General features: G+C 34.3%; 1 protein-coding gene across 5 annotated transcripts in view; it reads right to left on the reverse strand.

Moving 5' to 3' along the window:
* Nucleotides 1-22,933, reverse strand: part of SESTD1 (SEC14 and spectrin domain containing 1) — a 55,539-nt gene that overhangs the window by 11,864 nt on the left and 20,742 nt on the right. For 4 of the 5 annotated variants that reach the window (XM_038181966.2, XM_027461089.3, XM_027461090.3 and 1 more), the window contains 8 exons: nucleotides 20,512-20,602; nucleotides 19,444-19,557; nucleotides 12,951-13,064; nucleotides 10,939-11,033; nucleotides 10,012-10,067; nucleotides 7,548-7,759; nucleotides 4,317-4,439; nucleotides 713-907 (listed from right to left, as the gene is read on the reverse strand). In XM_038181966.2, coding sequence (XP_038037894.1) covers nucleotides 713-907; nucleotides 4,317-4,439; nucleotides 7,548-7,759; nucleotides 10,012-10,067; nucleotides 10,939-11,033; nucleotides 12,951-13,064; nucleotides 19,444-19,557; nucleotides 20,512-20,602 — 1,000 coding nt within the window. The remainder of the gene's footprint in view (nucleotides 1-712; nucleotides 908-4,316; nucleotides 4,440-7,547; nucleotides 7,760-10,011; nucleotides 10,068-10,938; nucleotides 11,034-12,950; nucleotides 13,065-19,443; nucleotides 19,558-20,511; nucleotides 20,603-22,933) is intronic. The other variant, XM_027461091.3, reaches the window with a different exon arrangement.

Here is a 22,933-nt window from a genome sequence, read left to right on the forward strand (position 1 = left end):
AGCTTGAGATGCTTGGGTCTGCAATCTATTTCCTAAATGTTTAGGAATCTGTAATTTCATATGTGTCTTTTCACATCTTTAGGAAATCAATTCAAGATGAGAGATAAATGTCCCACCTGCTTATAAGCATACATCCCTAGGTGGGGGAAAAAAAGCCAAGATTCTTTAAACAAATACAGAAAAGGAATAAACAATTCTTAAAAGGAACTAAGAAGTGTATATCCAATAATCTTTAAAATAAAAAGATATCATCGTGGTATGGGTAACGCACATGATTCTAATAAAAAAGCAAGAGCAAAACTATATATTTTTTGTGGGTGGTGGAGTCACCATCCCTGGAAGTCTTCAAAAGACGTTTAGATGTAGAGCTTAGGGATATGGTTTAGTGGCGACTGTTAGTGTTAGGTTAGAGGTTGGACTCGATGATCTTGAGGTCTCTTCCAACCTAGAAATTCTGTGATTCTGTGATTTTTTTTATTTACTAGCCATTCCGTTTCAAATGCTATTGAAATGTAAGATATATTGCAATGAACTTTTCTCCCAAAAATTCATCTTCCCAGTGTTTCAATCAGTAAATGAAGACTGAGGGCATTTTCCAAGTGACATTCTGTCTTCCCTCCTTAAATCTTTTCCAATGAACTGAAAGCTTACAATAATACAGTAATAACACATTGGCAGGTGAACCCGTGAAAAGTTAGGAAGAACAACTTACATCTTGGGCAACACTGTGAAATTCAAGTGCTGCTTGTAATAGATTCTGCCTGAATTCCAGCTGACTGGCCTGCCGGTAACACACATCACTCAGCTGTTGCTGTAATGCTTTTAATTCCACAAGGTCCTCCTCATCCCCTGCATTTAGAAGAGCTGCAATCTGCTGATTAAGCTCAACATAAACAGCAAACCACTCCTACAGACACAAAAAATACTATTAAAATAATACCAAACATTTTTCTCTTAATATGGCATGCATCTTAACTCCAGATTAATAAATAATCAGATTTTAAAATGATTTTATTACAGCTTACACTATAATTATGAAATCTCACAGGAGAGGAGAACTTTTGTAGTTTTAAATCAACTCAAAAAGTGCTTAGCACATTTTAAATAACACATATACTGCAATATAAAAAAAATGGTGTAGAAAGATGGGAAGATAACAAACCATAAGCAGCATAATTACTATCTCCCAGCACAAACTCCCACTCGAACTACTTTACTGAACCAACAGAAGAATTCCACCATTTTTAAACAAACTTCTAATACTTACATGTCTATAGTGCTTTATTGAATAAAGCAATTTTTGACAAGTAGTAAAGCATTCCAAAGGGTGTTCAAAAGACTATCTAGATGTTACTTTCAGTGACACAACTGAAACCAGCAGTAATTTTCCTAAACCTTTAGAAAAAAAACTACTACTGTTCACAAAGTGAAAGTAATCATCATCTTTTAAATATATTGGGCTTTCTGTATATTGGAACTTCCAAATGACCCTTCTTCCTTATTTAAGGAAAGCTTTATACTACTCAATTCAAAATGCGCAGAAAACTTGAAAACTTCATTTTCAAGTGCTATGATTACTGAATGCATATACAGGAGTTAATGTTGTCATGGTGGTATATTTGCAAAAGAAAGTACTTCAAATATTTAACAATTCCGGGAGATTTAAAAATCACTTGATATGTCAAGATCACATGCATTATAATAATTATAATGCATCTTGCATTATTTAGATGCCTGAAAAATAAAACATTTGCCTGGAAGCTTTTATTTTAGCCAACAGTAAAATGACATTCAAATGCCCTATGTATTTCTAACAACATTGAACAGCACCATCTATTGGCCTAAAATATCTGAATGAATTAGTATTCTTGTCAATCTCCAGTGAGGATGTTTGTCTTTTTTTTTTTTTTTTTTTTAAAGTTATGCCTTCAGCTTTTGCTTCATTTATTTACAAAGCATGTAAAATACAGAATATAAATATTCATGTTCTTGTTGTTTTTTTTTTTTTTTTTTTTTACCCAAAGCTTTCTCTACCATCTGCTCACAGGAAGAAAGAATATAAGATGCAATTAGGAAAAAAAAAGTCACAAAAAAGTTAAATTAGCAATCAACCAAAATTTTAAGAGCAGAATAAATCTTTCATCTACCCCAAAAGAGCCAGCTAGTGAAAAATCTTCCATCATCACACTTGTGCTATAGATACATAGATACACAAGCTCATTAACTCAGTTTACACAACACCTGTTATTACCTTTAGATATTGAACGTACAAATCAAGCTTACCAAGCATGACAAATCAAACATAGCATTGCAAGTCAAACAAAAAATCTAGGTCAACAATTTATTTTCATCATTAAAGAAAGTAAAATGTTTGCAGTAATTGATTTTCAGTAAGCTATCAGTGCAATTAAGAGACTGGTAAACCATACAATATGGTTTATAATAATTAATAATTATAAAATACTTATAATTATATAATATTTATAATATAATTAAAATGGATACAAAATAAAATATAATATAAAATAAACATAAAATGTGTATTTCTCCTATTTTCCACTAGGGACATATCGAAGATGTTCATGACACCTCAACCATGTAAAAAAAGGCCATCACTCATACAAAAATAACAGCTCAAGTATAGAGCCCATCAATAAAACAGGCAGGAAATGGGGATACCCCCAAACATAACAAACAAATACCTTTTTTTTTTTCCCACTTTCAAAGTAAACTGAAGCAAAAAAGGCTACTTTGATAACAAGTCTAACAAGATAACAAATCTTGTTTGCATCTTTGGAATTGTCTTTAACATACAAGCAATATAATCAGCAATAAATGAGAGAGATGAACGAAAAAGAAAACAAGCTGTCAAATCAATTTTAGGAGAGAAAATACTCAGCTATTGTGAGATGCTTAGAAATGAGAGAAAAAGGCCAACCACATTCCATTGCTGTTTTCAAAAAATTGTTTGAATTTATAAACGGAAATCCTAATAATTACTGTTGGTATAAAAATGGAAAATAACTTTTCTGTTTCTACAAAATCCTGCCACAACAAGAGAACCAGGAAATATTTGGCATTTTCTGTGCCTTACAGTGATGAGCAAGCTGTAGGTCATACTGTAAACTTCACTGGGATTTCACTGACTTCAAAGACTGTATTTAGCCACAGCTAAAGCATAGTTCTCTATGCTACAGACAGTGAGAACAAAGTCTACACTAACTTGTTAGTCTGAAGTGCTAGTATGTTTAAAAGGTTTTCACAATTACTTTTGTCAATAAAGAATGCAGTGGATTTTTTTTTTTCAAATTAGGATTCTAAGTATAAGATGGTTTAAACTTCAGAAGATACTGTTTTTCAACATAGAACATTGCTCAAAGAGCTTAAAGCACTGAAAACACAAAGGAGATGAGATCACTTGACCAAAACAGACGAATACCTACAATGCACCTTCATCTGAGCAACAAAAGCATAGTAAAGGACGTAGCCAACAGAAGCAATGTAGTCTAGGGCACAGTTTCTCAGACTACTGTGTGCTTTTTTTATTCTCCTCTAAATTGGAAAAGCTGTAGTCCAACCGTGATTTTTTATTCCACAGCTGTAAAGGGAACTTCGGAAAAGTGGGCTTAGTTTTCAGTGGCTACATTCAAAAAGTCAGACAAGAGGAAATCCACTGTGGGTGAGTTGCCTTTTGAGAACACTGAAAATTCACATCCTGGTTCAATAATAAATTATTATTATTAAATTATTAAAGTTTAATAATAAATTATAATTATTAATAATATATGGAAAAAAATCACTGAACCTTAGGCAGCCTTGGAACTTAGAAGCAAAGACATTCAGTACACCTACAAAACAGTCTCTTAAATATTTCATGATGAGCAAAAGGTATATTTTAAATCTTGATCAATGAAAGCATTAAGCCAGTTTCAGCTTCTGGTAAACGTAGTTTAATAAAGAAAATTGTTAACTTATTCACCCAAGAAGTATAGGATTTTTCAACCCTTGCCTGCCCAACCAGAGGCAGGGAGGAAAAAAAAAATTCACTCCACCTGTTCTATATGAAACCTTAAAAAAATGCTCTACCATAATAAAATAAAATAAAATAAAAACATGAATAGAAATCATTATTTTTCCACACTGGAAAAGAAAATAAATAACATCTACATACAGTGAACATAAGTTCCTACATTGCTTAGATAGTAAACCATAAGATCATTCACTAAATTTCTAGGTACTCTAACCAAAAAACATTGCATGTAACGACAAGCACTTAAAACTGTTTTGCTACTTGAAAAGGACAGTGGAATTCTCACACTGTGCTGACTCTCAATCTCTTCATGCTTCTGTTGCAATGCTTGTGAAGCTCTAATTGAGTCACCTATTCCCCACTGGGTCCTTAGCTGTTCTGATCCAGGTCCTTCAAGCCAATTGACTACCTGTAAACAAGATAAAGATGACAAAGAATAAAACAGCAGATCAATTACATGAAAACTGGGATAAAAATAATTCTAACATAAGCAGAAATATATAATCTATGGAAGTTATCTTGTTCAATCCATTCATATCTTCAAAAGCATTATGTAGGAGTTACTTTTCATTAACCTTAGCCTGTCATCTCCATAAATGCAGGTGGGATCTAGCAAAGATTGGTGTCACTTTGTATCTGTCTATAACAAGTTAAAACATGATTCTTTTGATAAGGACACTTAAACAAGACTTTTTTTTTTTTTTTAACTGAATTACAATGTACAGCTGTATTCAACCTCACATCTGAGAGTTTTCTCTCTGTTTTGTTGAATATCTTAACACACAAGTACATTATATGTATTTATTCCAAAATTAAAATTTATACCTTTAGTATTTTATATGTTTATTTTGTTCAACTTGCTCCATTCAAACTACAGAAGCCTCTTACAGAGTTTTAATGGCATCATCTTATTGGATCTGCCCTGGCAGAACTCTGCAGGGTCCTGGTGATAGTTTTGGATTATGACATGAGATTTTATTATTATTAAAAACTATTCTCATTTTTGCTATTATTTAAATTAAAGCAGAGCATCTCAATTTATACACATCTGAATTACCAGATTATACCTTAAGGGAAAATAAAGCTTTAAATTTCCAGGATGTATACAGCCATAATGAAACCTAAAGAAAATCTCTTACAGAGACTTACTTCAGGACTCTTACTGAGTCCTCTATCCTACTGAAATCTATGAATACCCTCATATTTTGAACTTTAATGAAAGAACATCGGAAGCCAGCTTCTTTGGTTAGGCTTTGGAATGGGTTGCCCAGGGAGGTGTTGGAGTCACCGTCCCTGGGGGTCTTTAAGCAAAGGTTGGATGTGGCATTTAGGGACATGGTTTAGTGGGTAATGTTAGTGGAAGGAGGATGGTTGGACCAGATGACCTTGGTGGTCTTTTCCAGCTTTAATGATTCCATGATTCTATGAATTTTTACTGCATCTTTTGTTTAAACAAAGACAACAGAACAGCTCCAAAGTTTTTCAGGAAAAATACAGTAACAGTGCAACACTGTAACTATAAAGAAAAATGAAACACACTCAGGAGACAACCGGGCAATTTTTCTAGTGCTGCTAGGCCACTTTGTAACAGTAGGAAAGAAATGCCATTATCCATACCGAAGGTAACTCAATTCACTTCATGTTTAGTCATTATGTCTGTGGTTTCCCCCCCAGCCTCCTTCCTATAAGCAGCACCATTTCAGAACACACCATATTTGTTCCAAAAGCATCCTGGGGTTTCCCTACTTTTATCACTTCTAGTAACCCTCGGTTGTCATATTAAGCCCCTACTGTTCTTGATTTTTCCTTGTGTGAAAAATATTTGATCTGAGAAAAGTCACCAAAGGAGCTGGAGGAAGGCAGCAATGTTATTTTTGTAAAACATATGTTAATGACTAGAGATGCAATTGCAATGAAAATAACAGGAAATCAAAACAGAAAAAATTAGCAACACAGCAAGTAACTTTTCTCTGCACACACTCATTCCAACTGAAAATACTGCATGTTATACCATAAGTTGTTTGTTTTGACAAAATAAATTCCACTTCAGTTTATCTCCAACAGTCCATCATTACCTTCTTTACTTTTCTCCATTAGATCAATTTTTCCCCACAAGCCAAAAAGAAACTGCATCAGTTTATAGATTTAGTAATTTTTTGTTTGTATAGCATTTAGAAAGCTTTAAAATGCACTTTATAAAATAGATTAATTCAGTAAAATATTAAAGCACATTCTTGCTGAGACTCAGTTCACTTATTATGCAGCATCCGTACTGTAGACAGAGCAAAGAAAAGACTATTTCTAATAAAAATATTGCAAAATGAGGCTGATGCCACAGTAAACAAGTTATTTAAATGCATTAACAATGGCAGTTGGCCAAGCTAGTTATAAATTTCTTTTTTCAATCAGCACATCTTGTTCAGCCACTATAACTTTACCACAGGGAATAAAATTCTCATCACCCCATTATACATGCATACACTGCCATGCTAATGTGTTCTATACAGTACGAAGGGTGAAACCTTTGCATATATTTTTTGAATTTCCAACGCAAAAATATCAGAAGTTCGCTTTTTTTAAAAAATTTTTTATTATCTGAATGACTACACAAGTGAAAAAGATTCCTCTCAGTAGGTTAATATTTTTACTCCTAGAAATAAAAACAAGATTGATTAGTTTTTATCTTCCCATACCTGGAACACTGAAGTGTCAGCACTTGATTTGCACTCGCCGTGCTTTAGAAATGTCAGTGTGTAAAGGTTAAAAGCATTATTCAATTTTCTCCATAGTCAAGCTTCACAGAAACTTAAAAACATATAAATCTAATTTCAAGTAACGAACACTTGAGAAATAATCAAAGAAATTGAATTAATTTATCTCTACTAAGACTATGATGATAAAATATTGGAAGTGCCAATTACAAGCCTGTTTCCAAAGGACCAGATCAATTCATTATGACCTTTAACACAATTGATTAGGATGATTTCTGTTCATTCTGGTCAGAGTAACCTCAAAATACAGTGTTAGACAAGTAAAGGAATCATGGCTTACCTTCAGTAACTGGAACTTTCAGTAACTTTAGGTAACAGTAACAGCCAATGTGTCAGGGAAGTTTTCCAACTCTTAAGCAAAACTACAGTCAACTGTCTCATTTGTTAACGTTCTTTCTTTTGCTAACATGTCAGGTTTCTACCCTCTAACAACGTAAGAGTACATTGCCATAGTAGACAACAACGGGACAATGTGAAGGTTATTCAGTGTGGGGGTGAAAGCAGGTTGAGCTGAGCTCTGCATTCTTACCCCCTCCATGTATCAGAGGAATCTTTAGAAAGTCCCTCCTAGTAGCCAAAATATAAAGCATCCGGTCAAACTAGCATGCTGCAGTTTCTGGAGTGAAAAAAATCACGAAGAATAGCAAGAAGCTCCTCATTTGATTCTTAGTTTTGCAGAGAACACAGTCTGGGATTTGAGCTCAAGCCTTCTTCCCCATCTTATTCAAGAACAACTTCGTCCTTACCTGCATTACCTTCTGCTGAATCTCCTCTAGTTGAGTTCTCTTGCTACGTTGTCTACAAACTTCCTGGTAGCGGGTATATTGCTCTCGGAGTGAGTCTAGTAGCTTCATGACTTGTGGCTGAGCAAGTAGTTCATCATCCATTGGAGACCATGATACTCCTCCATCTGAACCATTAAATCGACGCTGTTGTAGCTCAGATAGCAACTCATGGCCTTTAAAAGAATGTATAATGGTATGGTTAATTTGGATACAAAAAAAGCACACAATGACGAGTCAGCAAATGTATTTTTAGACCGCCCAGCAGTACATTTCTGTAGCTAATCTTTCATACATTGTGCACATTTAATGATGTAATTTTATTAACATGCAGAGCACAGGGCAGTCTGTGGCGCTGTACTAGTCATAAAATAGGGCAGAAAGGTGGTATATATAAGACATATAACAGAGATACCATGAATTTAACATTCACTGACAATAATATTAACATAAGAAAACACTTGCAAAGCACAATGCTGAGTCAGAAACAACTGTAAGTATTCTTTTTTACTTCAAAATATCGTGTAGCATCCAAAGTATTTCTCTCATACCATTTGTATTCTTAGAATAAATGAACAATGTAAAAGCACTAACAAATTAAACATATCAATTCTGTTAGCTGACAAGATTTTATAAAATGCTCGTAAGTTTCTACGAAAGCGCGTAAAAGAATCCAAAGTATTTTGATCAAAAGTATTTTCTTGCTGTCCTCACGTTTTAATTTGTGCTTTTAAACACCATATTATGGTACAGAATCCCAGCAGTGTAAAGACTGTCATATATATGAAAATAGCATGGTTGGCTATTTATTCTTCCAATTAAACTGTTTAATGAATGTAAGTTATTGCTAAGTTGTGGTAAAAATTTCTGCATATAAATACTATACTACATGTACTACTCAACTCAGATAACCTATTTGTACTCCCAAAAGCTCGATGAACAAGTTAACAAATAAAACAGTGGTCAGTAAAGAAGTATTGGCATACAAGTAAAAATCTGCCAAACCTACATCAGCCATTCAGAACTTAAAATGGTAACATGCCAGTTCACCAAAACAAGCAAACAAATAAAAAAATTGACACTGGAATAGTAATTACAGTACCTCAAGAAAAATGCAGAAAAATAGACTCTAAATTCAACTAGTATCATCTAGACAATCAAAATGCCAAAGGCTTTGGAGATTGCAGCATGCAACTATAAATTACTCTGCATTTCTGATTGTGAGATGAACGTAGCTTTAAGAATTCAAATACATTTTGCCATGCTATGGAAATAAACATCCTTTATTCCATCTTATAAAACACTACAAGGCACAGATAGCTGCAGTGCAAGCAGTATAAGGTTTTTACAAGTCAGTTATACTAGGATAATTTTGATTTCTACTGTATTTTTTCAGCAGTAAATAATATTTTCAAGGTAAAAAGTTTTTTTGTTGTTGTTTTTTTTTAAACTAGATTCTTATCAAACTAAGAACTGCAGTTTTTATTTTGATTTGGAGCCTGCGAAAGCAACAGTTCTTAACATTATGGAAGGCAAGGCTTTTATTTAAAACCTTAGAACATCACCCCAACAAATCTTACAATTTTTCCTTCTTTTCATTTGGTTTGTTCATATTTGCATTTATGAGACAGAAAACTAATCGGAAAAAAATATATTATCTAACTTTCAATATAGTGGAACTGACAAAAAAAAAAAAAGAAAGTACAGTTATCTGTGGGGAACTCCCATGACTTGACAAAAGTTACTAAATTTTAAAAGCTCCAACAATTTTTTATGCAATAATTAAGAAAATAGACAGTGTTTCCAAACTTCCTTAGGAGCCACCTATTCAACAAATTGAAATGCTTTGTCCAAACATCTTACCATTAGAGGAGAATATATAATCAGACTAAAATATACTGACATTGTCTATAGACACGTTGTATTTTAAAAGCTTTAAAGACTCCAGAAAGGAACAAAAGTAATTGTTTAAGGTTCAGGGGAGATTCCAAGCAGTGAAGAGTCAGAAGACTATGTTTCACTTCTACAGATCGCCAACTCAGAACAAGGCTGATGCAAATTATCTGAGTTGTGTAATATGCTATGTGTGTTGTAGCCATTTGGTAGCTACTGAGATTAATTCATTACATAAGGTCAACATACTAGATTCATCTAGAAGCAATGTATTCTCAAATTAAACCTATTAATTTATGGTAACACCATGAAGATGGTATCAGCACTACTAAAACCTATTTTAAACAGACAAATCATTTGGAGTTCTTCCATGTATTTGCTAAGATTTCTTTTTTAATCTAAAGATTACATTAATTGATAAACTCATTACATTGAGATGTTTGTTAAGATAGTTATCACGCCCTCTGTGCTTTCATGTGGGGCATGAAAATGAATAATGAACTTTATTAACCAACATGATCATTTTTCAACTTACCTGTCTGCAGTACCATCTCAGGATCAACTGATGGAAGGAAGTTCAAATCTACTGATCTTGAATAAAGTAATAAACACGTTATTAATCATTCATTTCTAATACAGTAGCACTACAAGGCTTCAACCAACACTGGAGCTACCACAAAGCATTAAGAGACTGTATGTTACTTTCCTCCACACCTCTCCTTCCTTCATACCCCAAAGAACTAATACATCATATACTACAAAATAGGTAAAGAACAGATCAAGTGATAAACAGCTGCATTCATAGTTTACAGAACTGCGTAACAGAGGCAGCAGCTTTGTACTTAAATGTGGCCTGCCAGCAAGGATAACTGAACAAGACCATAGCCCCACCGGCTTGTGCACTGTCTGTCGTAAGAGACTTCCAACAAAGTATAAAATGAAATACAAATATCCTGCATCCCAGCCTAATTCCTTAACTAAACAAGCTCTTTGTAAATCTATAGAAAGAGCTATCATTTATCAAAGTCATAGGAAATAACTGAAAACATCAGCTTGCCTTTGACATTGTATAGATATGTTTTGTAACACACATGTTAAAAAAATCTTATAGTCCTTTAGTTTCTTTTGGAGCCTGTTTACATCTGGTACACAACTACTTATTAGAAAGCAAAGTACTGGGAGTAAATCCCTCTCCCCCATCTTGATTCTAAGTATCAGCAAAAACAGCCAGTCAAAATTCTCACTTTTTGTACTCATTTTTATCAAATCAGAAGTGCAGCTATATGCAATCAATAGCCAAGCGAGCATCCATACATCACAAATTTTGTAGTCTGTATTTTAAACTTTGAAAATTTCCTTACATATTTTGTATGACATTTAAGACATTACATTTTCAATATCATTTTGAATTCCAATGAAATTTTATATCAAAAACATTAATTTCAAGAAGCTAACCACACACCTCTCTTTTTCTTGAGTTCCTTTATCACTTCCATTGTTAATTAGAGCAAGCTCATCTAGTAAGGATGTTGATTCTTTTGTGAATTTTTCAAATACCTAAATAAAACATGTTTTACATTTAGAAAAACAATTTTAAGTGACAGTATTTGAAGGCATCACTACAAATTTATCTGCTAGTTCTGATAATATACTTCAACCTTTATATTATTGCCCAGCATTCAGATGGCACAGTAAAAATGGCTGAAAATAAAAAGATTTGTTCATGGAACACTTAGGAGCGCTAAGATTCCTTAAGAAAATAAGAAATAGAACACTGAATATAATGAAAAAGGGCTAAATTCTGAAACACTGACAAATCTTTAATTTTTGCAAAACCTGGAAGCCCTTATGGACATATATATTCCACCATTTGATTTAAGCCTCAATCTTTAAGTAAATCTTAAGAATAATTCTGAATGAATGTTACAAAAACATCTGACAGTTCGCTTGAACGGATTAAAATAACCACCTTTGTGAAGATGACAGTTTTTCACTGCTACAAATAGGAGCTATAGTGTAATAAATAACTGATATAAAAGAAGGAGTAGTTATGAATTAAAAAATGCTCCTAATCAGTTGCTTCACGTGTAGGAGTACGTATAGATAGCAGGACCTGTTTAGTAAGACATTGGGTACTGCTCACATGACTCCTCTAGAACAGAGCTTTAACAGAACCAGACACGATCTGGTACCAGAACTGACATAGGCAGTAACTTTCAGGTCTTTCTCATGTTCATAATTTATTAATTCATGGTCTAGAGCTGAAGTTTCCTTAACTGATGTAAGACCAGTTAAATTTTAGGAAAAAACAAGAAGGACAAGAGGTGGACAGCTCTTAAAAGCTTATTTATAAGATAGTGGTTTATAAAACAAAAATCCACAGAACTAAAACAGAAGTCCCAGCTACAGTGAAAATACTGTGCTTATCAACTCTGTGAACGTCAGAAGTAAGTAGAAGCCACATTTGTAGATACCAGACAAAAAAAATGAAAGACCACGAAGATATTCAATATCCCTTCCCCTCCCTCTGCCCCAACATGTGTCCAGACTCTCTTGGTTTCAGGAAGAGCAGAAACAAGCTGCCTTGCCCTAGTCTATGCACACATACTGCTCCTCATGAAAGACTAACAGAAAACAGCGGCACAGTAGATTGTCCTTCTGCCCTTGGGTCTGAACACTTACATTTCAATTTACTAAGATCCAGATGGGGAAAAAGGTATAGCCCTCAGACTTTTTCAGGGGAAGTTCTGCTATGAGATTGGCTGCATGGTACTTTTGAAGGCTTTGGGCAGTTGGAGTTGGAAAGCATTGTGGAGAATTTGTGTCCAGAATCCCACCTATAGATCCTAGAGGGGGATACACATTTGAAGAACACATTGCACAGGAGAACAGTTTCTTTCAAGATTAAATGTTGTATTGAAGATTCAAGTAACTGGAAAACAAGTAACAGTGGAGAACTGATTAGAAACGTTCTGCAGTGCTATGTGCACCTACAGTCGCTGTAACAATTTGTGTATATTAATGATTTAGGTGCGTATTTGCTCCTAGACGTTTATTGCATCCCTGTATCCACAGCACTGACAAAGATTTCAGTGTAGGGCAGCATATAGACAGGCTCTCAGTCCGCAGTAACTGAGGAATAAGAAAACTTTAAAACACCTGCAGAGTCCAAATATTTCCTCCTCGCTTGGGATTTCTCCTATGAGTAGGCAGAAAGTTTCCCTTTGCAGCCACTATACCATACATTCAGGCTCTGATGGTGTAAGAGAGCTTCAATAAGGAACAAGCTAATTCAATAAATTGATTACTTTAGCTTAATTACCCTTGAGTAAAATCCAGTGTTAGTAATTACATACATTCATCCATTTGAACTGCAATTCTATGCATAGGAAAAATCTATGTGCTGAACAGTTCCTACACAAATAAAAATTCATAGATCAAGAATGAGACATTTGAAAGAAAGAGAAAACTAACCAGCCTCTTATTCAACCAATCCATGTGATCATAGGTGAGAGTTCCTCCAAAATCTTCTGTTAGTTGGCATGGTTCAATATAACGAGTCAGTTTGTTAGCAGATACCAGAATAACCTGCAACAACAGAAGAAATTTTGGGTACAGGTGTAGGCAATGTTTATACTTAAGTACTTGACAAGTTGTGCTAAGTGTCCAGAGGTACTGAACAGAACTTCTCTGTGATTCACAAGAAGGGACCCTCTTACTGCTAAACACTTATATCAATTATGACTGCTTGCATTTAACTGGGACCTAAACCAGGCATGTAGTTTTTATATGCAGCTTACATCTCATGCATAATCCTTTACCAGAATCACCTGTACCAGCTTGTTTATGTACAGCAGGAGAAATCAACATAGTTCCTGGCTGTTTTCTTTGTGGTAACTGATGCATCTTAAGCCATACTTCACATGATCTATTTTTAGTGAACTTAGTAGCAGGATATTACGCTGCAAAGTACTTAGAAGTGTTTGCAGTATTCTCTTGCAGTAAAAGTATTTGCAGCACACTCTTGCAGTCCTTTATGCCACACAAGTTAAGCACCACTATTTACTGTGCAAATGTGCTGAACATATAGTTTAAGTAATTTTTACATTCTGTTTCCATGCCTCTCAGTTAATAAAAAAATAAAATTAATTTACTCATTCAGGACATCTCAGAAGTGAAACAAATGTAAATAAAGTGGCTGGTTCATACCACTGAAATATCACTTCTAAAAAAAGAAAACTGCCTCAATAAAAGGATGGACTGCACTGAGACTGCTTATGTCTGAGTATTTTATTGAAATACTTCAAAGGAGGGGTAAGACCAGGGGATACACTTTACAAACTTGTTCCATGGAGACATTAAAAAAAATCTTTTCTAGCAAAGCAAAACCTCCATGTAACAAATATTAGCAACATGAGATAAAAATCTTTCTCCCCATCCACCCCCCACAAGTAGGATTTGATCAAAGAACACAAACTTCACGTGCATCTTATTAGCAAAATTTTGAAGATGACAAAATTTCCAATAAGAAGTCTTGTTGTAACTTATGTTGTTGCTCCAAAAAACATTTATTCTCTACAGTTCAAAAACTTTGAGCTAACGGAGTTATTGGCTTATTTCAGACAACTGCAGTAAGCCTGTTTGAAAACTTCAAAAAAAGGAAAGCAATCATTTGAAATTTTAATGAAGTAGAAATGGAAGGGAGGTTCCTCAACAGAATTTAGCTCTTGTACTGAATTAGACTAGTGACAGTGTTAATGTTAACTCCCTCCATTTGCTTTACATTAGTAACTTTCTCTGAATTACTCTTTTAGTTAGCTACCACAGACCTCTACTTGAACATGGGCTAAGAGGGAAGAAAAAAAAAAAAAGTTAAAAACTGGAAGGTGTGATGTTGTAGAACAGATAAGACCCTTCTCAAAGACACACTAATAGAATATTGTCTTAGACTATCTTTACTTATTATTCTAGATAATTCTACTGTAAGGCCAGCACTTAGAGCATACAAACTGTTGCTGTCAGATCCCTAAAACTTTTTCAAAATCTGATCACAGTAATTGTCTTTGGCCTTCTGTGAAAATTAATAGCAGATCACCACATTCTGACTATTTTTCTTTATGAATTAGCATTCTATCCTCTTTGCATCTGTATTTCACGATTTAACATAAAGAACACAAAGAACATCTTCATTAATTTCTTTCCTCTGTGAAGACTGCCATTCTCTGTGATGACTTCTCATTGCTATCATCTCTATTGCCAGCTCTGAATACTGATTAAGACACAGGTATAAACGAAGACAATTTACATTTATAAAAATAGAAGTATCCCACTATTTGCTTGCAACTTGACTGATTTTCCTTTTCCAAAATGATCTTATTATGTTGGCTTTAGAAATTTTTTTTTCAATCTCAAGCAAAAACCTTTGGACAGCAGACTATAATGTGAACAGCTTAAATCTCCTAAGGGAAAAATGAATACGTCTGTACAGATGGTAAGACAAGATCTTTCAAAGACTGGGAAAAGTACTACCTATTGAATCCTTAAGTCTTTGTTTCCTTTCCCACTCGGCCCACCCTTTCTGACAAAGTGACAGCTAGTAAGGTGACTGGTAACAGGTTTCAAGTGTGTCCTGTTTGGTACTGATCACCATCTGTACTCGCTTCTTTTTATAATCTGTAAGAGTGGTGACACCTCTCATCATTGTTCTACTCTAATCGACAATATTGGCCTGCCAAAACATTGTTAAAGCCTTTTCAGAAATAATATAGACAATTGTTTGGGGAAAAGTAGAAGTGCTGTATTTTATTCCTCTGGACACTACAGTAACTTTTTTCTAGTAGCATGATTTTGATTGATGCAACAGTGCCATTAACACTAATCTCTAATAATGCAAGAGCTCTGAATACTGTTTGTACAAAGCTGACCTCTCCCTCTACGTCATTTCCTTTTTTTTTTTTTCCAACTGTTTTCATCAATTGTCTGCAACCAGATGGAGGCAGATGTCAAAATCAGCAACGGAAACTTCTGAATATTCAATAGGACGTGCAAAAGGATCCCCCCAAATGATAGAAACATCCATGTAAGCTTCCTTTAGGGAATAAAAAAGCTCCTTAATACAAATGCCATTTACAGAGTCAAAACCAAAAACTACTGGAAGACAAGCTGGTGTAGTATTTCAGTTACAAGTTACTTGCAACTGAAGCATATGACATCACAACAGCTATGCTACTGAATCTAAAATGAAATGGTGACATTTCAAAAAACATAAACATATTCCTTGAGAATACAATATTTAAACTAATGTGATCCAAGGATATGATATTCTGAATGGAGTAAGTATCTGTATTGATCTTCATAGCTTCATATCAATGAATAATACTTTCCAGTTCTGGGATAAATTAAGAAAATTATCTAAACAAATTGAATAATAATATTCTATACCTATCATCAGGGCAAAAAAATTATACTGAGGAATAGATATAGAAGCACTGTAAAGGGATTAACCCCTTTTAATCTCAGTTCTTAAAAGTTAAGAGTTCTTAAAAATTAGATTTAGTTTAAAAGAATAGTTGGTGTCATCCCTTAAAAAAAGTATTCTTATTACTAAAAGACATTTATATAAAACCGTAAATCTAAAAACACGCTGAATTTCACAGAGAATAGACATAGCGATTTGGTGTTATGTGAAAGCGATAGAAATGCAACAGCCAGAACACTTATGCACAGAATTTTAAATATGTATGGTAACGTTTCTTTGTTCCAATTTGTTATATTACAAGGAAGCTGACTACAAATGTAGCTTCTCCAAAAGTATATGAAGGTATATAAATGCACATCAAAATAATCTATCATTCTTAAAACGTATGATTTCATTTTAAAAGAACATTATTAATGCATGCAAAAAGCTGGTCATATTTATCTGGCCACAGGTTGGTAATTTTGGACATATTCCATTCAAAGAGGCCTAAGTAGAGGGGTTTTTGTCCATGTTTCAAGAATTCTGCCAGGAAACACTCAGAAGACCAGAAAGCTCATCCCCTGTCACAGCCTGTTTGATTATCGCCAAGCATTGGTAACGTCCTATGCACTTATGAGTTGGACTTGATGATCCTTGTGAATCTATTCCAACCCAGGATATTCTAGGATTCTGTGATTCACCATTAGTGGATGGATTCTTGATGATCTATTATGCCAACAGCTTACATACCCAAACAGCTTTGGAAAACACAGAGGAATCTTCAATGAACAAGGCAGAGATTGCGAGCATAACTTTGCACTTCAACCCGTGGAAAAATCTAAACCAAAGAACTCCTATTTTCATTTTTCACAATATGCTGAAGGCAGCCTTTGTGTAAAAAGCAGTAATGCGTTTCTTGTTTTTCTTTTTTTGTTGTTGTTGTTTGAAAAGCAAATATGAATCCTACTTGTTTTCCAAATAATCCGATTCATCTTTGCCCCCTCACCCCCAAGTTAGCTGTGCTCATTCCTCAGCAAATTCAGCTCCTGCAGAAAAATGAAATAAGGATTCAACTATTCTCCTGGTGGTTTTTCAAGAATAACTATGGCACTTTAAACAGACTAAACATAACTACCCACCTACCAGGTCTGTGGCAATTCATTGCCACAATTGTAAAGAAAAAGACTTCTCCTCTTAAGAACAAAATTCCTACTGTTTCATGATAAACATTGTTTGAAACACTATTTGATTAAGCATTAAGGTAAAGAAATACAAGTTAAATATTTATCTGGTCAGTATCATACAGAAAATCTGGAATACTAGAAACCCAATAGCAGAAAGCAGAACCTAGATACCCACCAGAATGTCAGCTCCACTCCCAATAACCCTCTCCTTCGCTTTCCAGCACAAACAGTTTTGCCTACTCATTGCCCTTCTGGGCTCATGGCAATAACACATTACCTTTTTTGCATCCTAGAGAAGAGACTAATAGACACACAAAACCTGGTATTTTTCAACATACCTTCCTTTAGAACTGAATTCAGAAAGTGAACTAAACACAGGCTTATGTACCCTAGCTCCACAGGGACAATTCTCTGATTTGGCACGGGTTTTTAAAGCATAGGACCCATCAGCTCCAGTTTAAATTAAAAAAAAAAAAAAAAAAAAAGATATGTGCAGAGGAAGAAAGATGCATTTAAATAAATGCCATTTTGATTATTTAAAAAATGTATAACTGCTATATCCGTTTTTGGTAAAATGCATGAAAAATATGAATTCTGGTGCCCTAGCATTAAAATAATAAACTTCTTAGTACAGATGGTTGCTTCAGTTGCTTTTTTAATGCTCATCTTGGATGTGCCACGAACAATTGACTAGCATGTAATAGGTGGATATCACCTACTCATCTCTTTTTGCTCTGGTAATCTTGTTTGTGACTATGCTGAGCTGCTAATTGCTGAACTTCAAGACAGAAACCTTGACTACACCCCCTTGTCAGTCCCCTCAAGGGATTTAGGTGAAGGTAAACAGAAACCCAAAAACTCTAAAACAAAAAAACCCAAAACAAAAACCCAAAAACAAAACTCTACATACCTCAAAGCCAAGTCTATCTGTGAAACCCAGGAGAACGCAACTGTACCTAAGTCACAATATTATCACAGTTGGAACCACTTCCAGCCCTTAACTTCAGGCACTTAATTACCTTTATTACCTTATTACCTTTATTAACAAACACCTAGCTATCTGAAACATAGACAGGTCTTCCAAGGTTCTTTGCATTGCTCTACTGTATTTGGGCTACTTTTCAAAGTGTCTTTAACGAACTATTTGAAAATACGACCTTATTCTGTAAGGTAAACATCCTGAAGACAAAGATGTAGGACTTCCTTACTTATAAGGCTCTAAAGCACATTACAAGAATGAAAATGAAGTAATGCAATGAAAAAAAAAATGAAAAAAAAAAAAGGGATTGGCCACTTGACTGAAAATAGGAACCCATGCCATCTGTTCCACTGCTGCACACCACTTTGACATGCAGGAAATGTTTCTAAAAAATGAAACAAAGCCACTTATTCTATGTAAAGTCTGATAATAAAAGACTTAAGAGAACAAAAATCATACAACTTAATAGTGTTTTATCTGGATTATAGTCTCTTTCCTAATATAGGACTATATTACTTATTAGTTACATAACCTTTAGCTGCCAATTTCCAAGTCTCATTTTCCCTGAATAACTTTTCAACAGGAGTATTCAAGAACATTATAATCTTACAATCTGAGAGAATTTACCAGTGTAAGATAAGGCTGCAAAAAATCTTTTCTTTTCAACCTCTGTCATAAAAAAAAAAAAAAAATGCTTTCATAGTGCCTTGTACAAAACAAGCAGGCATTTTAGTATTTGGCAAACACAGCAAACCTGTCATAGTTCAAACAAATTAGCTTCAAAAACAGTTGGAAAGATTGATGATACGGGTAATTTCCTAAAAATAGGGAAAACTGAAGTTTCCATTAACTTCCCAAAAAGATAAAAAATGGAACTGATAACATTAGGCTGTAATCTCTTGTACACACTCTGCCTCATGAGGTAATACTATCAGCTTATTTTTGGAAAGCTGAAAGACCCTGTAACCTTTGTTGCTAATGTCAGAAAAAAATCAAAGGTGAGAGAGGTATTCAGCAGCAATAAGATGTTCTGCAAAATGGTAACACTATACAATCTCGTACAAAAGTCGTGAACAAAATTCACACTAAACACTGTAGCAATTTCTCCGTCAAAACATCAGCCAAATGTATCATACAGTTTTATCCTCTTGCTGAGGAAAAGATTTCTAATTTGAAATTACTATATTTAATATTCTTTTCAAGTAGAAAACAAGAAAACAGTGGTTTATTAAGAATATACACTGAGCATCTAAAATAAAACTATTTTAAGATGACATTCATTTGCATCCATTTATCTAGTATTCCAAAAATAGTATTTCTGACTGAAGAAAACAAAACTCTACATACCTCAAAGCCAAGTCTATCTTTCTCTTTCCAAAAACAGAAGTGTGTAACCTTCTTATCCCAAAACTCATCTGGCTTTACTACACAAACAAGCGATACTTCAGCTGGAACAACATTCTGTAAAAAAAAATTGGGGTGATAGGGGGAAGAAACCAGTAAAACATTCAAGATTTAGCTTTCTTGTTCCACAGAACTGAATTCCATTCAAGTGTCACCATCTATTCAAAAACTCACATTTGCAGATAGAAATTAAACAAAATTTTCTGCATCTATGTCCCATGTTAGATTTCATTAAACTGCATAGCAAAAGTGTCAGAACTGAAAAGCAAATCTAACCTCTTTACTCCCAGTCCTGAAGTCCAACCACTACACCATGCCGTACTAATACAGAAAAACATGAATGATTGGCTTAACTAAAATTGCAGTATGAAAGTCCAAGTTCTCTACTCTGTTTCAGTGTGCTGTATCTTACATTTTCTTCGACCACTGAGACCAGAAAATAACCTACACTGTTTAGCAGAAATAAGACTTTTTCATTAACCCACCATTCTGAAGAGATAAAATAATATATTATGAACTTCTCTATCTAGGAATTTGCACTTTTTCCCCTCTCTATTTTGAATAGCATCCAGGATATAATTTGACTGAAACTATTACATACAACAAAATCAACTACTACAGTCAATTCCAATGGAAGCCAATTAGTACAGCATATTGCATCAAAGCCTACTTAGATACACTATCAGTGCCAACTGTCCCCTGCAGACATTCCTACCACTCATAGCTGTTGAGAGGAGCATACTTCTGTATTCTTTAAACTAAAACTCTGTTTTAGAAAAAGATCTACAAACTCATGTTTTGAGCTGGTAATGAACTTGACATTCACTTGAGTGAAGAAATCATTCCCTTTTCAGATTGTTTCTTCCTGTACAGAGCACATATTCTGTGACTGTAAAAGGCCATAAATTGTCTTTCTCTATTAAGAAATTATTACCTCTACAGTAAAACTGTTACTAGGTTTACATCTACAGACCTAATCTGTCAACTATGAATGTATAAAAATTGATTTACCTGCAGCATTAACACAACCGTCTTCACCACGTTCCACTGAGATTTTCTACCATCCACAATCACAGTAAATCCTCTAGCTTTGCATTTTTCACTAAAAAGAAGAAAAATGCTTAGGAAAAAGTTAAAAAAAATCATCATCAAGTGTCAGACCACAATGACTTTGGATTTAAATATACTGAAAAATACAGCTATATAGTTTACTTCTGAAAATACTATTTACAAAACTTAGGTTTGCTCACTTAGGAGTAATTTTCAATATTGATGCACAATAATTATTAAAAATTATAATAGATATGACAAAAAAAGTATTTGTTTAAACTTTAGCATCTCTGAAAAGGTTTCGTAACTACACCATAAACTTCACCACTTTGCTATAAGCTTCACAAAATCCTCAGAAAGACATGAAACTGTAAATCAAACTTTCCTATGAAAGGCAAAGGGATGCCAGTTTTCACGAGGTCACTGTGAATTGGTGCAGATTTGAGGACAGAGCTATATATCATTTGATGCATGTCGAAGCAGGAAGTCATCTAAGCGTCCTTGAATTTCTTCCCTGAACAAATTGTCTAAATGTTCAGGGAAGAGACAAAAAAATCTCTACAAGGACAGAGGCTTTGCCTACAGATCTAGAAAACAATATTTTAAACAAACATATTTTCTAATAAGAAGGTTTGAGTCTGGGCATACTACATACAAAAGCTCTGCTTAAAAACCAGTTGCAAAGACAAGTGGTAATAGCTTTTGAATTTTTAAGTACTGAATGAGAAAAAAACAGTGAAAACTTTCCTTGCTCTCAGTACATTAACACAAGCTGATGGCCAGCTCATTCCTAACTGAAGCAGGCAGCAAGGTGCCCAACAAGAACAGCTCAGAGTTCAAAGGTGGCAGCAACCCCTGGATATGACCATCAGCACAGCAGCAGCCAGAAGAGGTCAGGGAAAGGTGTTTGTATTTTTTGACATAAGTTACCACATAAGATAGAAAAATTTCAACCTGAGAAATGATATCTGGCAAAGTTATAAGTAACTAAAAAAACATGACATTTACACAAGATAGAAAAGCATTGTGCAGTCTCTTTAGAGACCAGGTTCTCAAACCTGTGATTATAAAACAAAGCCATTTCTCCTTAGCTTACAAAAAGCAACATACCTTGCTTTTAACAGTAAGCATTAAGTTTCACATGTCTATTTAGGAGAACATTAATTACAAAGTTGGCTGCCAATCCTTAAGTCCTTTTGATTTTGCTTAAGGAACCTGTAAAATCAAATGTGATTTTCCTGGAAGCACTCTGAAAAAAAAATAATCATACCTTGTGCATGCAATATTTGTTCAGAATGAACTCAAAGACTGACTACCAGTACTTTCAAGAACAAGATGAATAGTGGCACTATAACATCTTGAGGTATTGCAGGTATCCATACCTGTTCTCTACAACTACTAAATCCATTCCCCCCCATAAAAAAAAAATAAAAATCAAATCCAGAAGTAAGCTACTACTTATGAAATATTCAGCAACCAAACAAATGTTTACAGGAAAACTTAAGAAAAAAATAAAATTCAGTGATTTGAACTACAGTACAAAGAACACAACAAAGCAAGCAACCTTTTACCAGCACAGACAATAGAATAACACTGCTGCTTTTGCTTTTCTTATATTCTTAATAGGGCTCTAATTTTCAATTCCGTCAAAGCAAAGTATAACAGTTGACTTGAAACTTTAGAAAAGTGATTTCTGAAGATCTAGGTGTGTTACTCACACACAGAATGTTACCCGAGACACTAAACAGTTACGCCTCTTAAATTTGGAAGCAACTAACCACTAATGCTAAAAAAAGAAACTGCCTTACAAAACAGTTACAATTATAATATATAGAATGCACAACTAAATTCAAAGTTGAACACATTAGGTTACTTTATAGATAGAACTTTGGGGAAAAAAGTATCATTAATGTTTCTTGGACAGCTATCCAGGGTTGGGACAACATTCCTCCTTTTCAAACACTGTTCAACAACTCTTTCCAGAACACAAAAGGCATGAGCTTTGGCCAAAAAGTACACACTTCCCACTAAACAAACAAAATGCAAACAAAAATGACAACAATCTTTCCATACTGCCACCATAAAAGAGAGGTCATTTTTTCCACATGACTGAAAAACAGAACATTCAAAGTGGCAACACTGAACCTTTCTTTCAAACAGATTTCCAAGTTTGTACAAAGAGTGCTTTGGTTGAATTTTCAGACAGTTATTTTTACGCTAATATATGTAAAAACATATAGCAGGATGAGACTGCAGAATAATTAATGCTTGTGAGAACAACAATGCCTGCATCTGTTCCATAAACGTGGCCAAGTCCTTAAGTCAATGAGATGACTTGCATGGATGACAACTTGGGATTTTCATGACTTTAAAAAAAAGACCA

Source organism: Anas platyrhynchos, chromosome 7 (assembly GCF_047663525.1).
Source record: "Anas platyrhynchos isolate ZD024472 breed Pekin duck chromosome 7, IASCAAS_PekinDuck_T2T, whole genome shotgun sequence".
NCBI classification, from domain to species: Eukaryota; Metazoa; Chordata; class Aves; order Anseriformes; family Anatidae; genus Anas; species Anas platyrhynchos.